We start from the raw sequence: 23,372 nt of genomic DNA on the forward strand, positions 1-23,372 counted from the left end.
CATTAACAGCAGGACAGACATCAAAGCAGTATTCTACCTCAGACCACACTTGACTCAGCAGATCATTGGAAATTGTTTCTGTTGTCTGTCATGCTGTTAATGGTGCACACATTGAGTTGCACTAATAGGGCATGAAACTTGAGATATTATACTTTCATTTTATATTATCCTGATTACCAATCTAATACAAATATTCAGTCTCCAAACCTTGGAAGTTTTTTGGACACCCTGTATAAAAATACACAAAATGAAAAAGATAGATGACGCAACAGGAGCAACATTCATCATTCTTTTTCTCTCCTCAAAATGCACAAACAGAAATCATTAAACCAGTAAGAATAATAATGCATTTCATGTACTTATTTTAATATGAAAAAAGTTCCCATTTCGATAAGGAATAAGGTCGGTCCAATACAGTTGCCAATGTTTTTGGTCTAGGTATTTTGCAGGATCTGGAGAAATGCCACGTGACATTTTTGTGGAGTCTAATTAACTTGTAAATTATGCAACATGCAAACATTTATTTAATTTAATAATGTTTAATAATCAAACGAAAACAAAACTCCATGGTGAAACAGTCCACCGAGAGCCAAATACTGGCAGAGTGGCTCTTTACTTTGTGATGCACGGCACAGTGGTTTGGATCCCACTTTAAGCTGTAGGTCCAGTCCTGCTTAACCTATCTGAGGATAAAGTGGGCATGTGAACACTATATTGATCTACTACAATGTCCATCCACCCTCACACCAACGAATATGACATAATGTTGATGTACTACAAATTATTCATGATGGGTACGGTAAACGTGGTTTTAATATTGCATATGTAAAGTTTCATTTTTCTGCATTACGAATTGGATGTTATTTTCCTATCACTGTCAAAGGACTACTATACGACGCACGGTTTTAGAAGCGATATCGGGCGGAGCCACGCAGAGGGTGTGCTTGGCTACCAGCCAATGGCAGGAGTGCAACGTTGTACAGTTAGGAAACTGCGGCGCGCGAGTTAAACGCCGTGTTCTGCATTTTTCTTGCGTGCAAGAAGTTTTCATAAAACTCGCCACTTTAAGCTTCATCATAAGATGGGGCACGACATTTTGAACCTAACTGTCCAAGTCCCATGAATTTCCGTCGCCTACAGCCGGAGTTATCGTTTCACAAAGAAACACAGGAAACAACACGTCTGTACACACTTCGTATTCCTTCCGCGTTCCGTCTGTTGTTTTTTCGTTGCCACTGTGTTGGCCCCGATGGATGGGTTGTTGTGTCTTGGTAAAGCTATGGGTGTCAAATTCGGCTGAATATGCACAATGACCTTTCATTGTCTTGTGTGTTCACAAACATTGCGAGTCTGGGTAAGTTTTTGAGTTCAGAGTTTTCATAACAAGGGCGACGTAAGATAATTTTACTCGTAAGGCATGAAGAACAGTTGTGAGAGGATTTAATACAGCACTTATTGATTTATTTATTTTACTTCGCTTTTTCTGCCACTTTTGGCTAATTTACGAAAATGGGGATGAGTGATGATATGATGAAATTGATCAATGGACACTCATAAATATCCATGCCCAGCTCTGGATTCGAACCCGGGACCCCTGCCGTCGTAGCGCCATGTGCAATACAGCCCTTATGCTCGATAGTTGTGCAATAGTGTGAGTGTTGCGTGAGTGTCGCGCCAGCGCCATTGTGGAGGGGTTAGCATATCGCTCTACGACGACAGGAGTCCCGGGTTCGAAACCTGGCGTGGACATTGATGTTTATGAACGTCCCTTCATCAATTTCATCATATCATCACTCATTCCCATCTTCGCAATTAGCCAAAAGTGACAGAAAAGCAAAGTAAAATAAAGCAAATCAAATCAAGTTAATAATGTCGCTCTCGAAACCTAGTACGTACCAGTAGCACAGGCACCAAGGGTAAATACTGGTATTACGTTCACAAGACAGAAATCTTAGTTGTAAAGCTTATTCTTACTTCAAGGAATTGGCGTTCGCAAGAAGTGCATGCTGAAACAGTGTTTTCTCAGAGTCGAGAACTTATGGCCAAAGCGTGTGATTTAAATGTGCATACTGTGTTGCGTATTATAAAACAGGGTAAAGTATCTACCACAGAAATCGGCAAACCCCTATTCAAATCTCCTGGGAAACATGCCAGAAAACAGATACGAGAGCAATGATGATGACCTTGCAGTTCCTCTATAATAAATTCCTTCAAACTTCTTTCAGGTACGAGTTTCTCTTATATGCTGCAGTGATATGATATAATCCTGTGTAGAATTCTTCACTATATATTTCATTGTACTCAAATATCACGTGCATGCATTATACCCATAAAAAGCTAAATATTCGACACAGCGAATTATCTGTGTTTCCTTTCCGCTAGCAGTTGGTTTGGCAACAGCGTGACAGCACTCTCTGCGTATTGGGTGAACTCATGTTCCTTCTAAAAGCGTACGCCGTATACCTACATGAAGATGGTAGTGCGTCACTGCTTCGTTTGTTCCCGAGCAATTTTACCCGTCTTGCAGCACTGGTGCATGTTTCTTGGCTTGTGCCATCTGTTGTGCTTTCTGCTGGCAGTTGCTTTCGTTTTTGTCATCTGGCGGCGTTACAGGGTGATAATTGGCAGGTTGGGCTTTTTGATGCATTGTGTCGTCTGGGATGTTTTGAACAACAGTGTGGCATGTTACACGTGCATTGTCTTAAGTTTAGTGCTGGTTCTTGTTGGATGATAGCATGGGTTTCTTTGATTGTTTGCTATGAGGGAGCTCGTTTGGTGAAGTATGAATGTAGCGGAGATGGAGTGGTTTGTGGTATGGAGGTGTTGTGAAAGGCCTGATCCTGGTGTGTCTTTTATAGCATCTTTTACATGTTCCTCGATTCGTTCTTAGACAGTACGGATGCTTCTGGTGATGTTGATGTAGCTGCTGTGGCATTGGCATGTCACCTTGTAGACACTGGGGGTTGTTCGGTAGGTAATATATTTTGAAGTTAGATAGGACTCTTCCGATTTGAGATACAGGTTTGTGTGCACGCCTGATGTTGAAGGGTTTGAAGAGTCCTACCTTACTTCAAAAGATATTAGCTACCAAAACTCACATCGCCCGGTGTTTACAAGATGTCATGCCAATACCACAGTAACTACATCGTCAAAACTGTTCTTTATGTCCAAGAACAAATCGAGGAACATATAAAAGATGTCAAAAGAGTGAAAACCAGGATAAGGCTTTTCATTCACAACAACCCCACCCCCATTTACCCCTCCAGGTTTTTGTGTATAACATTGCTTTTCGCGATGAGTATTCAAGATGAACAGCGACATGCCATAAAATTTTGTTGGCGTTTAGGTAAAAGTGCTGCGGAAACATATGCAATGTTCCAACAGACATATGCCAATCAAGACAGACTGAGTAGAGCCACAGTATTACCAAGGAGTCATTGAGACTCTGCGCCAGCACGTAGCAAAAAAGAGGCCACATTTGAAGAAAAAACGTCTTCATGTTGCACCACGATAACGCACGCCCGCTTAACGAGCGGGCATTTCAGGATTACGCGATGAAAAGAAAAATAGAAATATTCCAGCATACAGCCTGGACCTTGCACCCTGAGACTTTTGGATATTTCAACTTTTAAAGGCCGCCTTACGTGGTTGTCATTTCATGACGAACAAAGAAGTGATCACCGCAGCGCAAGTTTTCTTCAGTTCGCTACCTGACGACGAATTTTCAAAGACATTCACAAAGTGGCAGGAGCGTATGGACGCTTGCTTAGCTGTCAATGGTGCCTATTTTGAAAAAGATGTATGTCGACTCGATATGGCTGATTCTGAATAAACATTTTGTGGTTTGTAATTTTTTTGTTTCATTTTAATGATTCTTGGAGGGGTCCATGTACATGCTTGTCTTTTAACTGCTACGCTGTCACGACTTTTTGACCTATTGCCCTCATTTTGGTCTCAATCGGCAGCTAATGAATCAAATTTTCACCCTAGTACATTTTCTAGCCAATGGAGGTCGTTGTTTTCCTATACAGGAATTAGTCTGACCTTCTCTGTGACAGCCTATGTATGATAATTATTTTCCTGTAGTTCACGGTTATTACAAGCATAAGAAAACAGTTTTTCGTTGTGACGTTTCAGGAGAATGTCTAAATACTGTTCCATTTTCAAAGGCAAAACCCATTTTAGTCATCTGCTCATTAATGAACCTTTCATATTATTAAAAAACATTGACATTTTATATCAGATCATTAGAATATCAGTTACCAGTACAAGTAAATTTTATACTGGTACTTTATTAGTATAGGCCAGTGGTTCCCAAAGTGTGCACCACAGCACCCCAGGGTGCCATGGATGACTTACAGGGGCACCGCAAAATTTTCTATTTTCACTGAAATGACACTTATTCCAATGTACGTGCTTCTTTAGTACTTTTTATGTGTAAAATGTTTCTGAATTTGAAATATGTGTTTATTTTTTAATAACTTAAGGGAAGCAACCTAACCACACTAACTGAACAATGCATGTGTTTGATAGGTCTACATTCTGACTTGGGTGCTGCGGAAAAAATCTTGAAACACTAAGGGCACCGTGGAAAACCCTTGAAACGTTAAAGGTGTCGTGGAAAGTTTGGGAACCCCTGGTATAGGCAATATTTGGTTCATTCCTACTAGATAGTACCCTAAGTTGCCAATTCACGCCACAATGGCCTTTGTGAATGGATGACTCATAATCTTGATAGAAAATAACAACTCGAAGACAATGTATTTACATAAAATTCTTGCACTCTTCAGGTTTAACACAGCAGTAGCAGTGCATAGAAAATAAAATACTACTAAAAAATAAGCAGACATGCCATATATGCTAACTTAAAGTAACTTATATGGGTTCCAACATTTCATCCAAGACTTTGGTCAATACAATGCAGTGCAGGCAGCCTGTGCTTCACAAATAATAAGTGAAGAGACTGATTCAATAAAGTAACCAAACTATTTCATAGTGCTTCACCATGCGTATTAGTTCTATTCATCAGCATCTTTTGCATGTGTGTACAGACCTCCTCGGTCAAAGAAGTTTCATCAAAACATATTTTTACCTCTTATAAAACTATGATTTAATGTAACTGTAGATTATGCCATAATACATGGCATGCATACTATGTAAAAATAAAAAAGAACTTCAACATGCCAAAATGAAATTTGACACTTATTTAAACATGTAAAAAAAGAGATGTTACCATAAATCTTTTGGCCTTCCAGTGCAGGCAAAACATACACATCATGCAGTACTATATAAATTCCATAATAAATAAGAGAAAAATCATTTCCACACAAGACAAGGCACAAACTTTTAGAGTGTCTACATAATACGAAAGTTGTTTTGTTCGATGTTATAAATGACATGCCTAACATACCTTCATGGAAACTATCATATTGTTTTGCAATTTTCTCTTCTCTGATGAATAATGCAATGCAGAAGCTTTGAAAATATATATGCAGTAGTACATGCACAAATGAATATTCACTGTTAGACTTTTCTCTAGAGTAAAAATAACACTAAATGACAAAGCATGTGAATTTGAAAGCACTGCACATTACTACAACTTTGTGCACATAAAAATTAATAGAAATTTCTAATACAAATAAGACACAAAAAGACAGGAATAATAATCACAAGGAAACTGAAGCTTCTGTAGATTTCTCACTCCTCCTCTCCCTGCTTTGAAGTTACATATAATGAATTACACACAGCATAATATATTTCATTTCTGTAGGGATCTTCCTCAAACAGTCTTTACACCTCTTGATGAGTACATACATTGAACTAGGATCGCATTTACTTTTAGATATTTCCTACCATGCAAAGGACAAAAAAACTAAATTATATTTTCAAAAATCTCAGTACTAACCTGAATTTACAGTGTGTCTTGTCTTGGCACTTGTGCAATATGCTTCTATCACTCTCAAAATCTGTGCATCATCTTCAAAACTTCTTTCTTCTGCTAAAGAAAAAAAATATTAATTTGCTATAAAAGCTGGATTTGCACTCCTAAATATACCCTTCACTCAGTATAATTGCTAAGAGAGATTGTTCAAGAGAATTTATCAGGATATTCAGCAAGATGTGGAAAAGTATACGAGCTATCAAGAGCTAATATTGTATAATTTTGCAATATGATTGTAATTTAATGTCAAGTTGCTCGCTAGATGGCAATGAGATGCCACTGGGTGAAGAATTACTCACATGTATGAAAAAAGAGAACTGGACTCATTGTTGGTGTGTGTGAAAGAGCAAGCGCAGCATGGTCACAAGTGGTCGTACTTCGTCGTCTTACAAATTGTGCTTTTTTGTGTAATATCCGAAATATTACAATAGAGTTTTGTAATTGTAAGCTATGTGAGATTTCATTCTTTAACCCAAGAAAGGATCAACACACTCGTGAACTTGTGGAAGTTATGCTAAGTGTTCAAATGGTGTAATGCCTTTGCTCAAATACCATTATTATCTTAAGGGCTTGAATTGTGAAGAGAGTTCCCAAACTTTCAATAGTTAATGTCACTCACTCTCATCTTCAGGGACTTATATATGACTGATGCTCAAGGTCCCGGGTTCGATCCCTAGCTGGTTCAAATCCGGTAACTTTTCTAACGTTGGAAGTGGCTCCGGCACCCACCCAGCGTCGAATGACATGGGTACCTGGGGGTAAAGGCAGTCAGGGACGTGATGCTGATCACATCACCCCCACTCACGACCGGATCAAGAAAGTGTGGGGCATTACCCCCACACCCCCTATATGCCTTCATGGCATGGTGCTAAGCACAGGGGAGTACTTTACCATTTCTTTTTTTATATATATGACTGATATCCTGCCAAACTATCATCAGTCATTGAAAGCAAAGCTTCAAGATGTATTAGATAATCTTTTCATTTTTTAAAAACAAAATTGATGAATCTAATTTGGAGATTGCACATGAAAACATATTTATTTGCTTGAATAATGGAAAGGGACATAAAATTTCAAGATAAATCAATAAAATTTAATAAAAGGTTGGATTGGGCAGATACATTCATAAATTGATATGTGCAGATATGCCAATATTCTTACCATCTCTTACTGAAACCACTACATGGTATTAGACGTAACTCTGATAGATTTCAGCCACTCATTGCTAAACTACATGATTGCTGTTGCAGATGCACTTGAAGAAAGCTCTGATGTGCCAGCAGGGAAGCAGCTACAACATGTAAAGGATAGTGATTCTATCAACAGGAGTGCAGTAAGTTTTGGCATTGGTGGTGCCTGGTTTGCCAACATGGTTGGTTTTTGCTGACACACATTCGTACAATCATCTGCTCTTGCGGCAGCAAGGCAACAGAGTTTGTCCCTTGCCCTATAGTTTAACATTTTGGAAATTTAAAACAGCCAGTCAACATTTCTTCATTAACTGTTTCATTTCAAATGAAGTATTCAAGGTACAAAATGTATTATATATTATACTCACATGTAAGCAACTGCTAGTTATTCTTTTAATGATACAATTTCATAATTATTTGAGAGATATGTAATTTTTATCACAATGTGGTAAGATTATGGTGAGATTTCCAATGTTTTGAATGTAGAATGCTCTACTGATATTAGTAGTTAGTTTATTATAGTAATTATGTTGTCACAAGGCATAAGCTTTAAGCTTTGCATCATTAATTGAATGTTCACAAAATGTCTATTGTAATAAAAAGAAATTGGTATCTTAAGTGAACTGTCAATAACATAATAAAAACAGATTAAACATCAAAACATATAACTTCCATTTCAAACCTTGCTCTATTTTTATCTTCCTTTACCTATTTTAATGGAAGTTACATAAATTTATTGTATTGTGTCATACTGAACATCAAATACTAAGTTTTACTATATATAAATATTTTGCAAATAGTCACTTTAGTAAATACCAAACAATGATTCTTTGTTACCTCTCTTTCTAGTGGGTCTTCCTGACTTCCTATTGTTGTCATCACGGCCAAGTGCTAAACAGGGACGAATAGGGGGAGAAGGTCTTAGACAAGACATGCTCCATCCAGTCTTGCTATGTGGATGGGAAGGAGACTTCAAACTACTTGCTGGAGAGGCAGATTGACTTAGTCGAGGTGACATTGGTGCCGTCAGAGCAGACTTCTGTGGAAAAATACAAAAATGCCACATGATATAAATGATGAGTTGTTTCAATATAAAGACACTATATATTTTTTCAAGGCTTCCCTATGGCATAGCAGGATAGCATTTGTAACCTTGTATTCTAAGAACCTTTGCTTTACATAATTTGAAATCACTGGTTGGATTAGAAGTCCCTAACTTAACAGTGCAATCCCATACTGTATATTTGGCAAATAAAATGCTTATATTAAACACTAGGCATATACATTTATATATCTCTCAGCTACATAACTACAAGTAACAACACTACACACAATGCAGTAGGTATGTATAAAACTAGGGATAGGGCAGATAAATCAGTATCATTCGATACAGGCATATCAGTGTATTTCCAAAATTACTTACAATTTTACGGATTCACTGTATCTATAAATAGCCTATAATTTTGTAAAAAATTCTTCCATTTTGTTGTTATTTCTATGAACATAAACATTAAATTTACATGTCATGGTTTTATAAAGTGTCTAAATAGTCAGCTCTTTTTCAATGGTGAAACCAAATGTGACCACCTGGTTTGATACATTAATAAACATTCATGCTCTGGATATTTGCATTTTTAACATTGGATTGGTAGAATATTGTTTGTCGGTATTGGTAATTTATTGGCTTGATTTATTGATTGATTTGGTTTATTTTACTTTACTTTTGTGTCACTTTTGGTTAATTGCGAAGATGAGAATGAGTGATGATATGATGAAATAGATGAATGGACACTTACAAACACCTATGGCCAGACCGGGATTTGAACCCGGGACCCCTGGCTTTGTAGCACGATGTGCGGTAATTTATTGGTATCAGTAAACATTTCATATTCGTCCAGCCCTATATAAATCATTCACTGACTTGGGTTAGCAACAATTTTAACCAATGATAGGAAGAAGATGATTTCTAATGTAAAAATATTGACTGAAATTGGCATGTTGGAACAGTATTGGAAACAGTATAAAGCCAAGGTGTAAAGTGATTTCAAAGCTCAATTCCCTGTATATACAATAAGTACATTGTTTATGTTTAATTCAATTCAATGTTGTATTGTTCTCCTGTTAAGAAATATGCTTTCAAATATTTCACAACAAGGCATCTCTGACTGACAACACCCCTGCCCCCAGAAATTCTCATTGGACATTGAAATTTGTTCAAGAAATTATCATGTAGTAATCGGTAAATATCCTGCTTGGTCATATGATTAATTTTACCCTTGTATTGTAAAGTCAATCTTCTTAAAGATTACTAACTTGTGAAAAAGTTAAGAAAAATAGTAATTTTCTATATAAATGACCATAAATATGAAGGTAAAGTGACCTGTGCATATAGCACCATGCCAAGAAGGCATATTTTACGGGATGTGGCGATAGGGTGCCACACATTCTCAATCTAGACAATTTTGGATGTGATGTGATCAGCACCATGCTCCAGCTGCCTTTACCCCCCTGGGGGTTGTCCCCATGTACCCATTTATTTGAGGCTGGGCGAGCCCCAGAGCCACTTTATGCAGAGACAAGGCCAGAAAAATTCTGACTTTAGATCACCCACCCTGGGAATTGAACCAGGGTCTCTCACGTGGCAGTCAGACTGCTACTAGACCACTGCGGCTCTCGACCATAAATAATACATATTATAAATATTATATTTCTCTTTATCAGAACTTTATCCCGTGAAATAGAGGTCTGAAGATGGTGAGTATATAATCACCAGTAACAAAACCAATATAACGTTTGTGAGATGTAGTCTCCTTCAGTCTTTTGGACCAATATAATTTTCTTCTTGTTCATTTTCCCTCATTATATTCTAATGAGAACCCTCATAAAAATGAATAATACTTCAGTGAACGTGCTACACTTTTATGAATTTTCAAGCCAGTGCATTTTAGAAATGGATTCATCCGAACCTTTGAAGATTTGGATATCGGATCCAGAATTTGGACTCTGTATTCCCAGTGCAGTTCACCAGATTTTGAATCATGCTATATTCTATAACTTTATGAAAATGTAATTTATACTAATGCTTAATAATTATTTAACTCGAAAACACACACACTATGAGTAACGTTAAAGCATACTCAATTACTAGCTATTTAACAATTTTGTTACAACCACATATAATGTAGAACAAATTTTCAAAAAGTTAACCATGCACATACTCATAACTGGTGCTTATAGCTCTTAAGTATGCATGCTTCAAAAATAAAAATCAATTAAAACAAGTGAGCAATGAATATGCAAGGAACAAAATTTTAAAATCAAACCATTGTATGAAAATGTTAGAAAGATGAAAAAACAGAAGCAGAAACAGGCAAGTAAATAATTGTCTTGTGGAATTCTTCACTGCCCTTATGTACTTACATTACACAGTACTTAAAGCAATATTATGCATACATAAAAATATAAAACATAATGTCAGAGCAACAATTTTCATTGTGCTTATTTTAAACTCAACCTAGAAAAAAGAAAAGAGCATACATAAACATCCCTAAACCAAGGGTAGTTCTTACACTACACTTGTAAGATTTCCATTATTTTTTTCAAGGACAATGAAGATCTTTTAAAATGTTCGTGTCCAGTATTTCTGCATTTTTATTATTTTCCATCAGTTTCAAGCTAACTGTGAAGATGACAATGAACGTTGATTAGATTAAATTGATTACGAGACATTAAGAAAATCTTATGCCCTGGCTTCATACAGACCAACTGGAACACACCATTATGACGATTTTAGAGTCTTGTAGAATTTTGGATGCATGGTCTAAAGGAGGTCCTCAGATCTTTAATCAGGCACTGCTAAACTTCTAATGACCATAGGCAGCCAGACATCAGACATTCTGTTATTCTCTCATTTCTTTTAACCTAACTTTTAAAGCAAGTAGATGGAGTTCAAAAACAGGTGTGAAAGTGTGATGAATGAGCTGAGACCTGGGCAGCTGTCAACATTTTTTTGATCTGGAACAGGCATTTGACTGTGGATGCTGCAGTAGGGATGTTCAAGAGTCCACGAAATCATCCACAACACACAACATCCTGAAGTACCATCATGGGTTTTTAAACCTTGTGATGTTTTACGACATGCCTCAACATCTGTGATGACTACGTTGAAAAATAGTGTATCTCTTCCTTCATATTCATGTCTTTGTTATGTTGCTTTTTTTTCCACTTTTGGCTAGTCATGATGAAGTATGATTGGATGAAATTGATTAAGGGACACTCTCAAAAAACATCTATGCCTAGGCTGTGACCAGAACCTAGGAACTTCTGCAGTAAGATCAAAACTCAACCACATAATGCGCTGGGCCACCAAGCTGGTTGTATCTCTATCTGTTCACAGAATAAAACTCCTTGAAGATGGCAGTCTAGGAAAACTTATTGCAATGTAGCACCACCAGGTTATGAAGATAACATTAAAGGTAGAAATTAGTAAACTTAAGGTAAATCCCCCTTCCCACCCTTTTCAGCAAAAAGAAATACACACTTTGCCATCCTGCGAGTGCGTTATTGTAAAATAAATCTGCACATGAATCAGACTTAATTCATCAACAAATAAAGCACTCACTCACTGCAACTAACTACCACATACATGTTAGCAGTTAATTGTTTTCTCACACAATGAGAATGAAAGGAAACACAAGACAAATGGGCAGCAAGCAAGGCAAGGTAATCCACAGTTCCTTGTTTAACATTGTAAAAGAAAATTAATATTAATGAATTTTCATATTCATCATATTGTAACTGTCAGGAAAAATGACACAAAATTAGAATTATCAGGTATAGTATTTCCTTCATGTCGAACATTTGCTGTTTATAGTTAAATTACATGCAGATAGATATTTTGTCACATTATTCATTGATTCTTTCTTTAATAGGAAAGGTGTGCATTCCATTAGCATGATTTGGACATAAATATACTTCTTTCTAATTATATTTTTTTTATTTTGGAATATTGTTGTTCATTATAGTGAAATCTACTTACCTGATTCATGTTTTATTTGCAACTCCTTACTGATTTTTTTTTACATATTAATGATTGATTTGATTGATTGAGTTGGTGTTTTAAGTTCACTTTATGCACAGTAAGGCTAATCGGGACTGGACCTACAGTTCAAAGTGGGATCCGAACCACTATGTGCCTCCACCGGTAATCAAACCCGGGACCCCTTGATTACAAGGCGACGATGCTACCACTGCACCATCGGGGAGGCCTTACATATTAATTGATTGATTTGGTGTTTTAAGTCCACTTTATGCACAGTAAGGCTAATCGGGACTGGACCTACAGTTTAAAGTGGGATCCGAACCACTTGAGCCTCCACCGGGTATCGAACCCGGGACCCCTTGATTACAAGGCGACGACGCTACCACTGCGCCATCGGTGAGGCCCTCTTACATATTAATGAATGCATATATAATTCAAAGCAGAGTTCTTCAGGGAAAATGCCCAATATTTTTTGTTGTTGTTGTTAATACTGTACTATGTATGGTGGTGCAGTAAATAAGAAGTATTTGTAACTTTAACAAATTGTATGTTCATCAGCACACTAAACTTTGGAAGTGCGTTTCAATTCTTTGCTTCTATTTGCCTCTGCACATTCAAAATTAAAACACTATTCAATTCAGTGATTACAATGAAGTGTTGCGTTAAATGTTTTCAACTCTTCTAATATTTGACTTTCCCTTTGGGGATCACGTTATCACATGTACACTTTCATCCAGTTAACAGTCTGAATGACAAATTACAGATACTTGTGGATACTTCAGGACAAGATACTGTCTTCTGTTTGTGTTTGGACATTTTAAGTGTGCAAACAATGCACACTTAAATTAACAAATGCATTGTTTATATCCATATACCTAATGGATTGAAAAGGGAATTTTCATTAATTTTACACTGTTATTATGTATTTATTACACTGCTATTATTATATCATGGAAAAATGCTAATTTGATATTCTGATTATCTTATCAGGGATCCAACTGGATCTTGCCTAATCTAGTTTAAAGACTCTTCCCGGTTTCTTAAAATAATTTTCCTCACCAATTCTGAAACTTACTTTAGTCCAGTTTATAGTATATTTTTGTAGTGGAAAAGTGAAACAATTTGTTCCAATCAATAGTGCTTTCAAATATTAAAAATTCATATTCATACTTAATATCCACAGATATGTGCAGCTTTTTGAATATCTTAATGAAATTATCTGGCAAAATTTAATTTCGTTGAATATTTTAGGATTTCCAAGTCATTGGTGGAAACCATTTATATGGCAATCTAGGAATATTTTAAAACAAATCTTTAATACATTTGATAATGTGTAATTGAAAAGGAATACGAACAAGTGTTCTCGGGTTACCAGCCAGGTTAAATTGAAGTTGGCTTCCTACGTTTCGAGGGCATACATTCCTCTCATCTTCAGCATCACCGAAAGACACAGCATTTTATTTGCCACCACCAAAATAATAGCTAAATGTGCTGGATACTGGGACCGACGCGGAAAGCACCAATCTCAACAGGGACGTGGGACTCCAGCTCAGTCATGCCTCCGTAAAAACAAGACACCAGCCAATGAGAACACCAGGATCCACAGAGAGCCAATAGGAAGACAGAATCCAAACTCCGCCACATTATAGTCATGTATATTAACCTACACTGGTCTCCAATTCTACATTCCCTGAAGATGAGAGCAATGTATGCCCTCGAAACGTTGGAAGCCAACTCCAATTTAACCTGGCTGGTAACCCGAGAACACTTGTTCGAATCACGTAGCCAGGAAAGCTACAATTTCTATTTTTGAAAAGGAATACTTATATGATAATATTTAAAATTATTCTGAATAATTTATTGTGAATTCAAAGCATCAGTACTTGCATCAATATCACCTTAGTGGATAAAGACACCCAGGAAATACACATTCCTTTTATTGCTAGACAACGATAAAAAAAGATTGAAAATATAAATTTGGCACACGATGTACAAGGGAACTGTGGATATCCTATATGCCTTCGAAGAATCAAACAAGAAAACCTTGCCTGTTTCTGGAACAGTTTTGACTGCAGAACCTCTGCTATCCAATGGGGTGTTTTTAGATCCACAGCGGGAAACTCTCCTTGAATCTGCTGTCCTTTCTATTCCAAGGACAGAAGCTGGAATTTTGGCCTTCAGCCACCAGTGCGCGTACATTCCAGAACGATACGTTCCAGAGTAATCTGAAACATTCTGAAAGTCATCACTATTGTCTCTTGAATGCGATATGACATGAGGTGAAATATCAAGGCAAGAGGAGGTCACGGATGGGAGAGCTACGGATTCCGCAGAGCCAACTTGAAGATGCTCGGATGTCAACGATGGCTGGGTGGATGTTCGAGGTGTTGGCCCGAATGCTGAATCGCACAAGCACCGTATATCTCCACTGCCTTTGTCTACGTCGTCGTTTGTTACGTTTGCTGCAGTTTGAGACAGATCTGCTGGCGAGGACTGTGAAGAAATGGTGAAAGATAGAGGAGAGGGTGTGCGGGGACGATCAATAGCCCACGGCTCCGAATTAGCAAATTCCACACCACCTTCTCGCCTTATGCTTGTCGTTTTTGATGTAAGGGGGCAGTTGCATGAATAATGTGAAACATCAGCAAGTCCAGAGTCTGACGATCTCTGACTTGGAATCTCACAATGGCAATATTTGTACGAGGGCTTAACATTTTTAACTATTCTCACATAATGATAAGTATGGGATTCATCAGACGGACTGTCTTTTCTAGTATGACAGGTGTCTGAAGCCGAACTTCTAGTGGAATGTGTAGCACAATTTGACTTTGCTAGTGTTGGCAATGACTGTGTACTACTATTAATGTCTATAGGATATATCATATACTGTGATCCAAAGGTAGCAACAGCTCGTTCACCATCACTGTTCCTAGTAACATCATTTGTCGAAGATGAACTATGAGGTGTTCCTGGCTTGGGTATAACACTCTCAACACTCTTTTCACTCGAAACACTTTCTTGGTGACAAAAAATGTCCAAAACTGCCCCTTCTTGACTACTTTCCCTTGATAAATCCTGAAGTAAAGTTGAAAGTACATCAGACGGTACGGGCATGATATTGATGGGCAAGTCTAGTACAGACGAATGAGTTGTAGGAATGCTTTCAGAAGAGTAAGAATGTGGCAGCATAGGCATCGACTGGGACAGAGGATTCGGATCTACATGCACCCTGTGACATGACGTGTATATGTCTTTTTCGCTGGATGACTGGTTTTGTGGAAATACCAATGGCGAAGGGTGGGGTTGAAAAGATCTCTGAAGAATTGAAACTGGTAAACTTCGACGAGTGACATGCTGTTCACCAGGAGCTTGGTCAGTGTTCAGCTTGGGGAGTGCTCCAGTCCCATCATCTTCTGAACTTGTTCCTAAGTTTAACAAATCTTCTCGTGCTCTGTAAGTTGAAGATTTTGCAGCATTCTCACACCTAGATTCTTCGGATTCAGTACTGTAAGAGGGATCTATAAAAAGCACACTCTTACAGGAACCTTTTGAAACTTCAACCACTGAATTCTCCATGCAAGCACCTTGGACTACTTCAGCAGTTGAATTATCAACACCAGAAATTTCAGCTGCTTCAGATACTGAATTCTCAGAAGAAGCTTCACTGGTTGCTTCAAAATCAACTTCTGAACACTGAACACCAACTTCAACACCTACTTCGCCGCTCTCGCCTTTTCCATCAATAAAAGCTTCAAGACTAGCACCACTGGTGTGATCTTTTGGATCAAAGTAACGGATATACCCAAAGGGATTACTTCTGTGACTCTCTCTTTTAGCACAATCCTCATCGCTATTACATTCAATCGCCTCTTGCCTCTTCAGATTGAATTTCCAAGCAGTTCTGCCAGTTAGGGAACATGGGGCACTGCCTCCAGTGCTAGTAGAATCACTTCCAGTTCGCACAGATTCTCCTGCACTAGCAGAATCACTATCAGTCTGGAGTTCCACTATGCTCTCCTTGACCCACATGTGTGTTGTTGTGAACTTATTCATGCTGACTTTGGTAGGAAAGATAACGCACTCGACTTTATGCTTTCGCCTGATTTCCACTCCCAAAACATTAACATCTTCCCGAAGAGGCTTGTACAAAAGCTGTTTCAGCAACTGCCTAGTGATAATCTTGCGATCCAGAAGATCGGCTATGTACATTGTGAGATCTTGGTAGGGAGGGAGATGACTTACATGAGGTGGGGGAAGAGGCTGGGGCTTGCTTGGTACGATGGATGATTTCTTCAGAGCCCTGATCTGCTGCTTCACCATGTCCACCCAGCGTTGTTGGTCTTCGCGTGTCTGGCAAACAGCAACAATTCGTTCGATCATAGGACCTAGAAGGAAGAACATTATATTATCATTTAACTCGGTACATAAATATTTTTTTTAAAAAAAAAACCACAAAAAACACGACAATCTGAATCCTAATAATACAGGGTGTCCCACAAGTCCTGAGTATATTGGATTACAAAATCTCTTCCAAATGTTTACTGGTGTGTTGACTACACAGGTGAAAGTGATGCTTCCACTCTATATGAAGACCTTTGATTAGATCTGCCAGAACTCACTGTCATGCCTCCACAAATATCATGCAAATTCATTGTTAACCATTCATGCTCATCTGTCTTTTCTCAATGTGCAATATTATTAAATACCACAGGCTCTCAATATAGGAATCAAATGCTAAATTTTCCAATATGAGGTAAGGGTAAATAAACTTACCCTGTGCTCACTGCACAGAAGATACATGGGGGGGGGAGGAGTCTGTGGAAGTAGGGGCCCCACACATTCTTGACCTTGGCCATTTTGGAGGTGATGTGATCAGTAGCATGTAACAGTCAGTTTTATCTCTCAAGTACCGACTTGTTAAGAGGCTGGGTGAGTCATTGACCCACTTTATGCATGGATAAAGTCGGAAAAATTCCCACCTCGGATCACCCATCCTGGGAATCAAACCCAGGTCTCCTTGCATACCAGATACCCCACCAACTGGACCAACAGTGGCTCGAAGTTTTTCAATAGAGTACATACTATACACCGAGATGCCAATTGTAAGGAATCACCAATCCATTATATGAAAATAACATTTAACAGTCTGAAACTTTCAGTACAACTTTTAATAACCACTGAACAGTGGAAATTCAACTAAAGAATGGGGAACACAAAACAGCTGCAGTTCAAAAACAAGTATGGACCAAAGGTAGGAAACTGTGACTATTAGCTAAATTGTTATGTCAATTTACGTATTTCATCCGCAATGTGTCTAGATCTGTCTCTTATAGTTTTGGAATGACAAGCAAGTAATGATCTACAACATGTAAGAATTTTTTTTTTTTTTTTGTTAAATTTTTAATAGCATAAAAAATACACAACCTCGCACACAATTAAGGACAAGGGCATACAAATTGAAACCAAAATGCTAAATTGATTGATTTGCTTTATTTTACTTCACTTCTTGTGCCACTTTTGGCTAATTTGCAAAGATGGGGATGAGTGATATGATGAAATTGATGAATGAACACTCGCAAACATCCATGGCCGGGCCAGGATTCGAACCCAGGACCACTGGCTTCATAGCACGATGTGTCAATTCTCAGAACTGACTTAATGACTTGTAACTGAGGATACAATGTTTGTGTGACATTAATTGATAAGTATTTTGGTAGTGTCAGTAGAAAAGTTACATATCTTAAGTAAAAATGTTATATTAATTTCTTATCATTGCTTGCATATCAGAAGTTTTCATACTTGCTTGTTAATATGGCAGTTATTAAGTGAAGGTGTGTGGATAAAAGTCATGAACAGAGAACAGGAATGGAAAACACATACTGAACTAAGCAAGAAAATCAATAATTCTACACTTACCCATAATTTCAAAGGCATTTTTATACATATCAGAATCTTCTAATTTATTTGCAGTAATTCCTGAGAGGGGTAACTTTCCCTGTAAATATTTAAAATCAATTCAGAAAAACAGTGAAAAAAAGGTAGTCAAAATTAGTATTAATACATTGTGCTATTTTAATGTCCAATTCTTGAAATTAAAATATCTTCATTCCTTTGAATTTGAATGACAAATTGTAACTGAAACAAACAAGTACTACTGTACAATATATATATATTACTTCTGCACCATACATTTCAATCTTCTGGCATACATAGGCAGGATTATATTTTAGAAAAAAATAAAAATTTCTATCTCTTTATACTTTAGTTATATTTTATCACTTTTCTACCTTTTGCATTGTGACAATGAGGATGAATGAAGAACTGACGATGGAATAAAGACAATGATACATCCTTGCCTTTCCCAGTGATCAAACCTGGGACATCTGGTTTCATATCACATTATGCTGACCACTCTGATACAAAAGACCAGCAAGAGAAATTATGTTTTGTTTACTATTTGAAAGTATAAACAGAACATTTCACACATCACTTCTAATAACTATACCAAACTGTCAGTGTGATTTACAAAATGTGTTAAATAGTAAAGAAATACAAGATGGTATTTTTAAAGAATCACCTGAACATTACTTCTGAAGCAACAAATCTTCAACTATTTAAAGAAATCCAGATGTTTAAGTCAAGAGCTGAAACTGAGGAACTAAGGTAGATAGAGTGGATTGATATTAATATTATCAATCACAAAAAAAAATAATTTTTTTTGAGTGGTGACATTTCAGAAAACCAAGATAATCCCAAATAATGAATATCATAAGGAAAAAAAATCACCAAAAGTGTAACAAACGTAAAAAATTATCCTGGAATACTGTCAAATATATTCATATTTTTATTTTGTTGCGAAATACTCACTTATGACCAATATTAAAAAATATACATTTTTATTATACAAATAAATAAAAATATAAGGTAAAAGTCAATTACTTACACCAACGCGAGTCTCCTTCGTCCTTCCTTGATTGATAAACTTGACGTGGCATGGTGGTAATTCATGCCTAGATAGTGCCTGAAGAAGGGGGCAGTTGCATCCCCGAAACGTAGCATATATCGGCAAAGGAGACTCACGTTGGCGTAAGTAATTGACTTTTACTTTATATTTTTATTTATTTGTATAATAAAAATATATATTTTTAATACTGTCAAATAATACCAGTTTATTAGTAATTAGTCAGTTTAAGAGATCTTTAAAACATGTTTGTTACAACTAAGGCATTGTTAACCTGTGCAGAAAACACATTATTGTAAAAATTGCTTAGCCTAATGAAAGTTTTGTCGAGCTGAAACATTGCTAATAATTCTCCGACTGTTAGTGACACTGTATTATTAGCATGCAATGTTAATTGGACATTATCCATTGCCCAGTGTTTTTATCTATACTTACACTAACACTACATTTCTGGAGAACATCTCTTCTCTCATCTTCAGGTGAAGCAATTTCTTTCTGCCATGGTGGGGATCGAACGTACAACAAACCTGTCATTATACTGCGAGTGTTAACCAAACCAACTACTCCACAGAGCAGTGGATTTGTAGTAAAATCGCAGGCCTGTCATAGATTCGATCCCCACCACTGGCAGAAAGAAATTGGTTCACCTAAGGCAGTAGTGTTAGAATAAGTCTCTCAAAACGTAGAGTTAGAATAAGTACAGATAAAAGCACTGGACAATGGATAATGTCCAATAAACATTGCATGCTGAAAAATTTTGACCTAAAACTTCTTGCTTGTTTTACATGTATTGAATAAATTAGCGATGAGATGAATATCAACAAAGAAGAATTACGAATAAATTTTGTGCAAATTTGTGTTAAAATCTCTGTTCCATTAAAGGCCTGCTACGAGGTTACTACTACTTTCACATAGTTCTTCGATTATCCTCACAATGCTGTATCAACAGTAAAATTTTGGACATTCCACGAGGGAGATTGAACACGAGACTGCTTACACCAAAGACATGTCATCGCCTTGTAATCAAGGGGTCCCAGTGGAGGCACATGACACGGTGATTTGTATCCTACTTTAAACTGTAGGTCCAGTCCCAATTAGCCTTTCTGTGCATGAAGTGGACTTTAAACAACAATTCAATCCATCAATTCAAGAGAGCTAACCACTCAGCTATGCAGAAGCTCCAAATTTCCATTTGCTATCTCTAGAGGCATGTATATTTCGTTTCTGACAGAAACATGAATGTGAAACAGCATGCTGTAATGTTCATTTTGCATGTTTTTGAAAGGTGTGAGGTGTATTTCCCTACCATGTTTTGTCACAAAATTATGCAAAATGCTAAATAAACTCTTAAACACAAAATTTAAAGTTTATTTACCAATGCAACACTTTCTGAAGTCTGAATTATCCTGGCAATTATGCAATTCATGGAAAATTTATTAATTCTGCTGTAAATATCTGAGAAGTAAAAATGGACTTCCTTACACACAAATAAACTCAATAGCCTAATAACTACATAAACGTGCTATAAGAAAATAAATTTTTACTGTGTGATAAGTATTGTTTTTAAATCAAACTTAGTATTATATTCAACATTATAACAACAAAATGCCATTTTATATACTGCTTTTGATCCGAAATGGACCCAGTTATAGTACCGAAATCTTTATCTTTTATTCACCATAAATATGTGGTCCTAGTTACCTTACATTATTTTCACATGGTTTCACTCTAAACAAAATAATTTTGTCTTTACATGACCATTACAACATGATTTTTTAAAAAAAAGATCTTCATAAGATGCAATAAAATTTCATACCTCATATATGAAAGCACTCATTCTTTGGCTGACACTCAATATCAATAGGGTGGAGGGAAAGAGAACAAAGTAGCGATCCCTGTGATCTGCACCTACTGCCACAGAGCCCATATGAACAATCTCACCCAGGGTTGCCAAATCCTCTCCTTCCCAACCTCGAACACCGCCTGTCAACACTTCCAATTCAAGTTCCTTTTGTCGTCGTGTGGCAGAACATGATGACTGAAAAAAATACAAAACAAAATATTTTTTTAAAAATTGAACAGAGCTAAAAATCAAATATACAAAACTTTTATATTTCGTAGTTTGTTACTTTTGATGACTTTTCTATCTCCCTGGGTTAGTTGTGACGATGAGGAGAATATATGAATTGAAATGCAACGGAACATCAATGCCCTTTCCAGGAATTGAACCTAGGGCCTCTGGCATCATAGCACATAAATATGCACATTTACCTCCTACACTATACATATCTATATTCTCTATACATTTAGTAGTTACTCTAAATAAATTTTAAAAAATTCCAGAGTTCTGTTGTTGCAGTTGAAATGGATAAGTTGTGTTAACATTCCCTCACTGGGTCTAAGTTTGCCACATAAACACATGCAGGGGACCTAACATAAAAGTTACGCAAGCGTACTTACTGCGATATCTTTATACACACTAACTGAACGCTGTGTGTCACCCCTGTCAGGATGGTTTTCTTCAACATGACGTTCCAGTTCTTGGAGCATCCCTGCATACTTCTCCAACCTTCGGAATGGTTTGCTCAGGCCTGTTGTCAGCACCAGGATTCCTGGAGTATGGGCACCTTGGGACTCCATGAAGCCGTTGAGTTCGTCTCTGGAAATATTAAGACAATAATTTATGACTGGGAGCACAATGATCCATAATAAATCAGTCATCCAATGAAAGAATGTTAAATTAAATGCGGAAATGAAATAGGAATTTTGGAACATTTTAGATACAGAATGAAAAATAAAAAGGCTGAAGAATTTCCTATTTCTATGCTGCTGTGGACAATGAAGACAGTGGACCATCAAAACTAATGGGTTATAAGACCTATTAGCAATGGTGTGCACTGACGATTATCCTTGGGTGGAAGGGGGTGGTAAAAATTAAGAATTCATTAAGAATAAAGGAGCACTTTTCAAGTTACTATTTTTCTATTAAGTCATGACAATCTTTAACCATGAGTTACTTGAAGGTATCTTTGCAATCATCATAAAAGGTGTCTAACATTTTGCAAAACTTTGTTTTCAATCTATCACTCTTGTTCAAACTATCTTATACTTCTGTTAGCAATTATATCTTTGTCTCTACTGTGCTTCTAAAACTTATCATTATATTTAAAAAAATGATTTCATTAATAGCTTTAGAATCAAGGGGTCTTGGAATTGAGAACTGGTGGAGGCACATTGGACAGTGGTTTTGATGCTCTTGAAACTGGATCTTCGTGATTAGCCAAAAGTGTCAGAAAAGTGAAGCAAATTAATCAATCAAACCTCTTTAAAATGCAGAACAAGTTCCAATCAAAAGCCATGTGATGAAAGAATGGAGTTAGTCTTTCCAGTTATAAATGAAGCAGGGTCCAAGGTGGCTAAAATGTTGTCGCTTTGTTGCTTTACCCTCAATCATAAACCAGTATTCTGCCTGCCAATATCTGGTGAGCCCTCACCGTTGAATCAAGAAGACCGGGAAGATATATCATACAGTTACCCACCTTATTACTAAATCGGTGCAGCTGTTAAGTTTGGCAATGCACTAGAAAACATAAACAAATCGTACACCCTCTTTTTACTTGCCTACAAAAATGACAACTGTACATTTTGCAACACTGGTCCTTGCTATAGGTCTTACTGATGGTGCAGTGATTACATTTCAGCTCTTGTCCATTCTAGGAGGGAGGGGTGTGAGGAGGAGGGGGTTGTTATTGCTTCAAGGACACCCTTTTTATGTCCTGTTTCCCTTGAGCCCAGGGTAGTGGGACAAATACATACACAGATGTTTTGTAAACTCATCACAAGATGATGCTAAGGACCATCTCTTGGAAATGTATGAACTAAGAACCTTACAGGTTGGTCATGCTGAACTGGAATTCACATATATGATTTGGCACACACTGGAGTTGTACTACATAGAAATTCCAACGAAAAATGCAAGTTCAACCAGGATTTGAACCCAGGTCTCTGGCATACTGTACTATAACTCTACCAACTAAGCTACCCCAAAAGCTACACAATGCAGGAAAAACAGTGGTGGTGAAAAAAACAGGTGAAACCAGGGTTGGATTGGTAGCTCAATGCTGAATGTACATGTTGATTATCAACAGGAAATTTCTGTTCCATGCTACTTTTGTAAACACAGCAACTTTCCATTGCATCTAAAGAAATTGATTTGGTGTTTAGAAACTTATCTATTGC

The 23,372-nt window shown here is 37.1% G+C and overlaps 1 protein-coding gene across 4 annotated transcripts in view; it reads right to left on the reverse strand.

Moving 5' to 3' along the window:
- Positions 1-23,372, reverse strand: part of RtGEF (Rho-type guanine nucleotide exchange factor) — a 52,398-nt gene that overhangs the window by 16,008 nt on the left and 13,018 nt on the right. For 2 of the 4 annotated variants that reach the window (XM_083122613.1, XM_083122615.1), the window contains exons 6-11: positions 21,594-21,792; positions 20,950-21,171; positions 18,089-18,167; positions 16,415-16,557; positions 7,969-8,170; positions 5,906-5,995 (exon numbers count right to left, since the gene is read on the reverse strand). In XM_083122613.1, the coding sequence (XP_082978739.1) occupies positions 5,906-5,995; positions 7,969-8,170; positions 16,415-16,557; positions 18,089-18,167; positions 20,950-21,171; positions 21,594-21,792 (935 nt within the window). Of the gene's footprint in view, positions 1-5,905; positions 5,999-7,968; positions 8,171-16,414; positions 16,558-18,088; positions 18,168-20,949; positions 21,172-21,593; positions 21,793-23,372 lie in introns of all 4 variants that reach the window. The other 2 variants (XM_083122612.1, XM_083122614.1) reach the window with 1 other exon arrangement.

The sequence above is a fragment of the Lepisma saccharinum genome, chromosome 5 (genome assembly GCF_977018435.1).
Source record: "Lepisma saccharinum chromosome 5, izLepSacc3.1, whole genome shotgun sequence".
NCBI lineage: Eukaryota > Metazoa > Arthropoda > Insecta > Zygentoma > Lepismatidae > Lepisma > Lepisma saccharinum.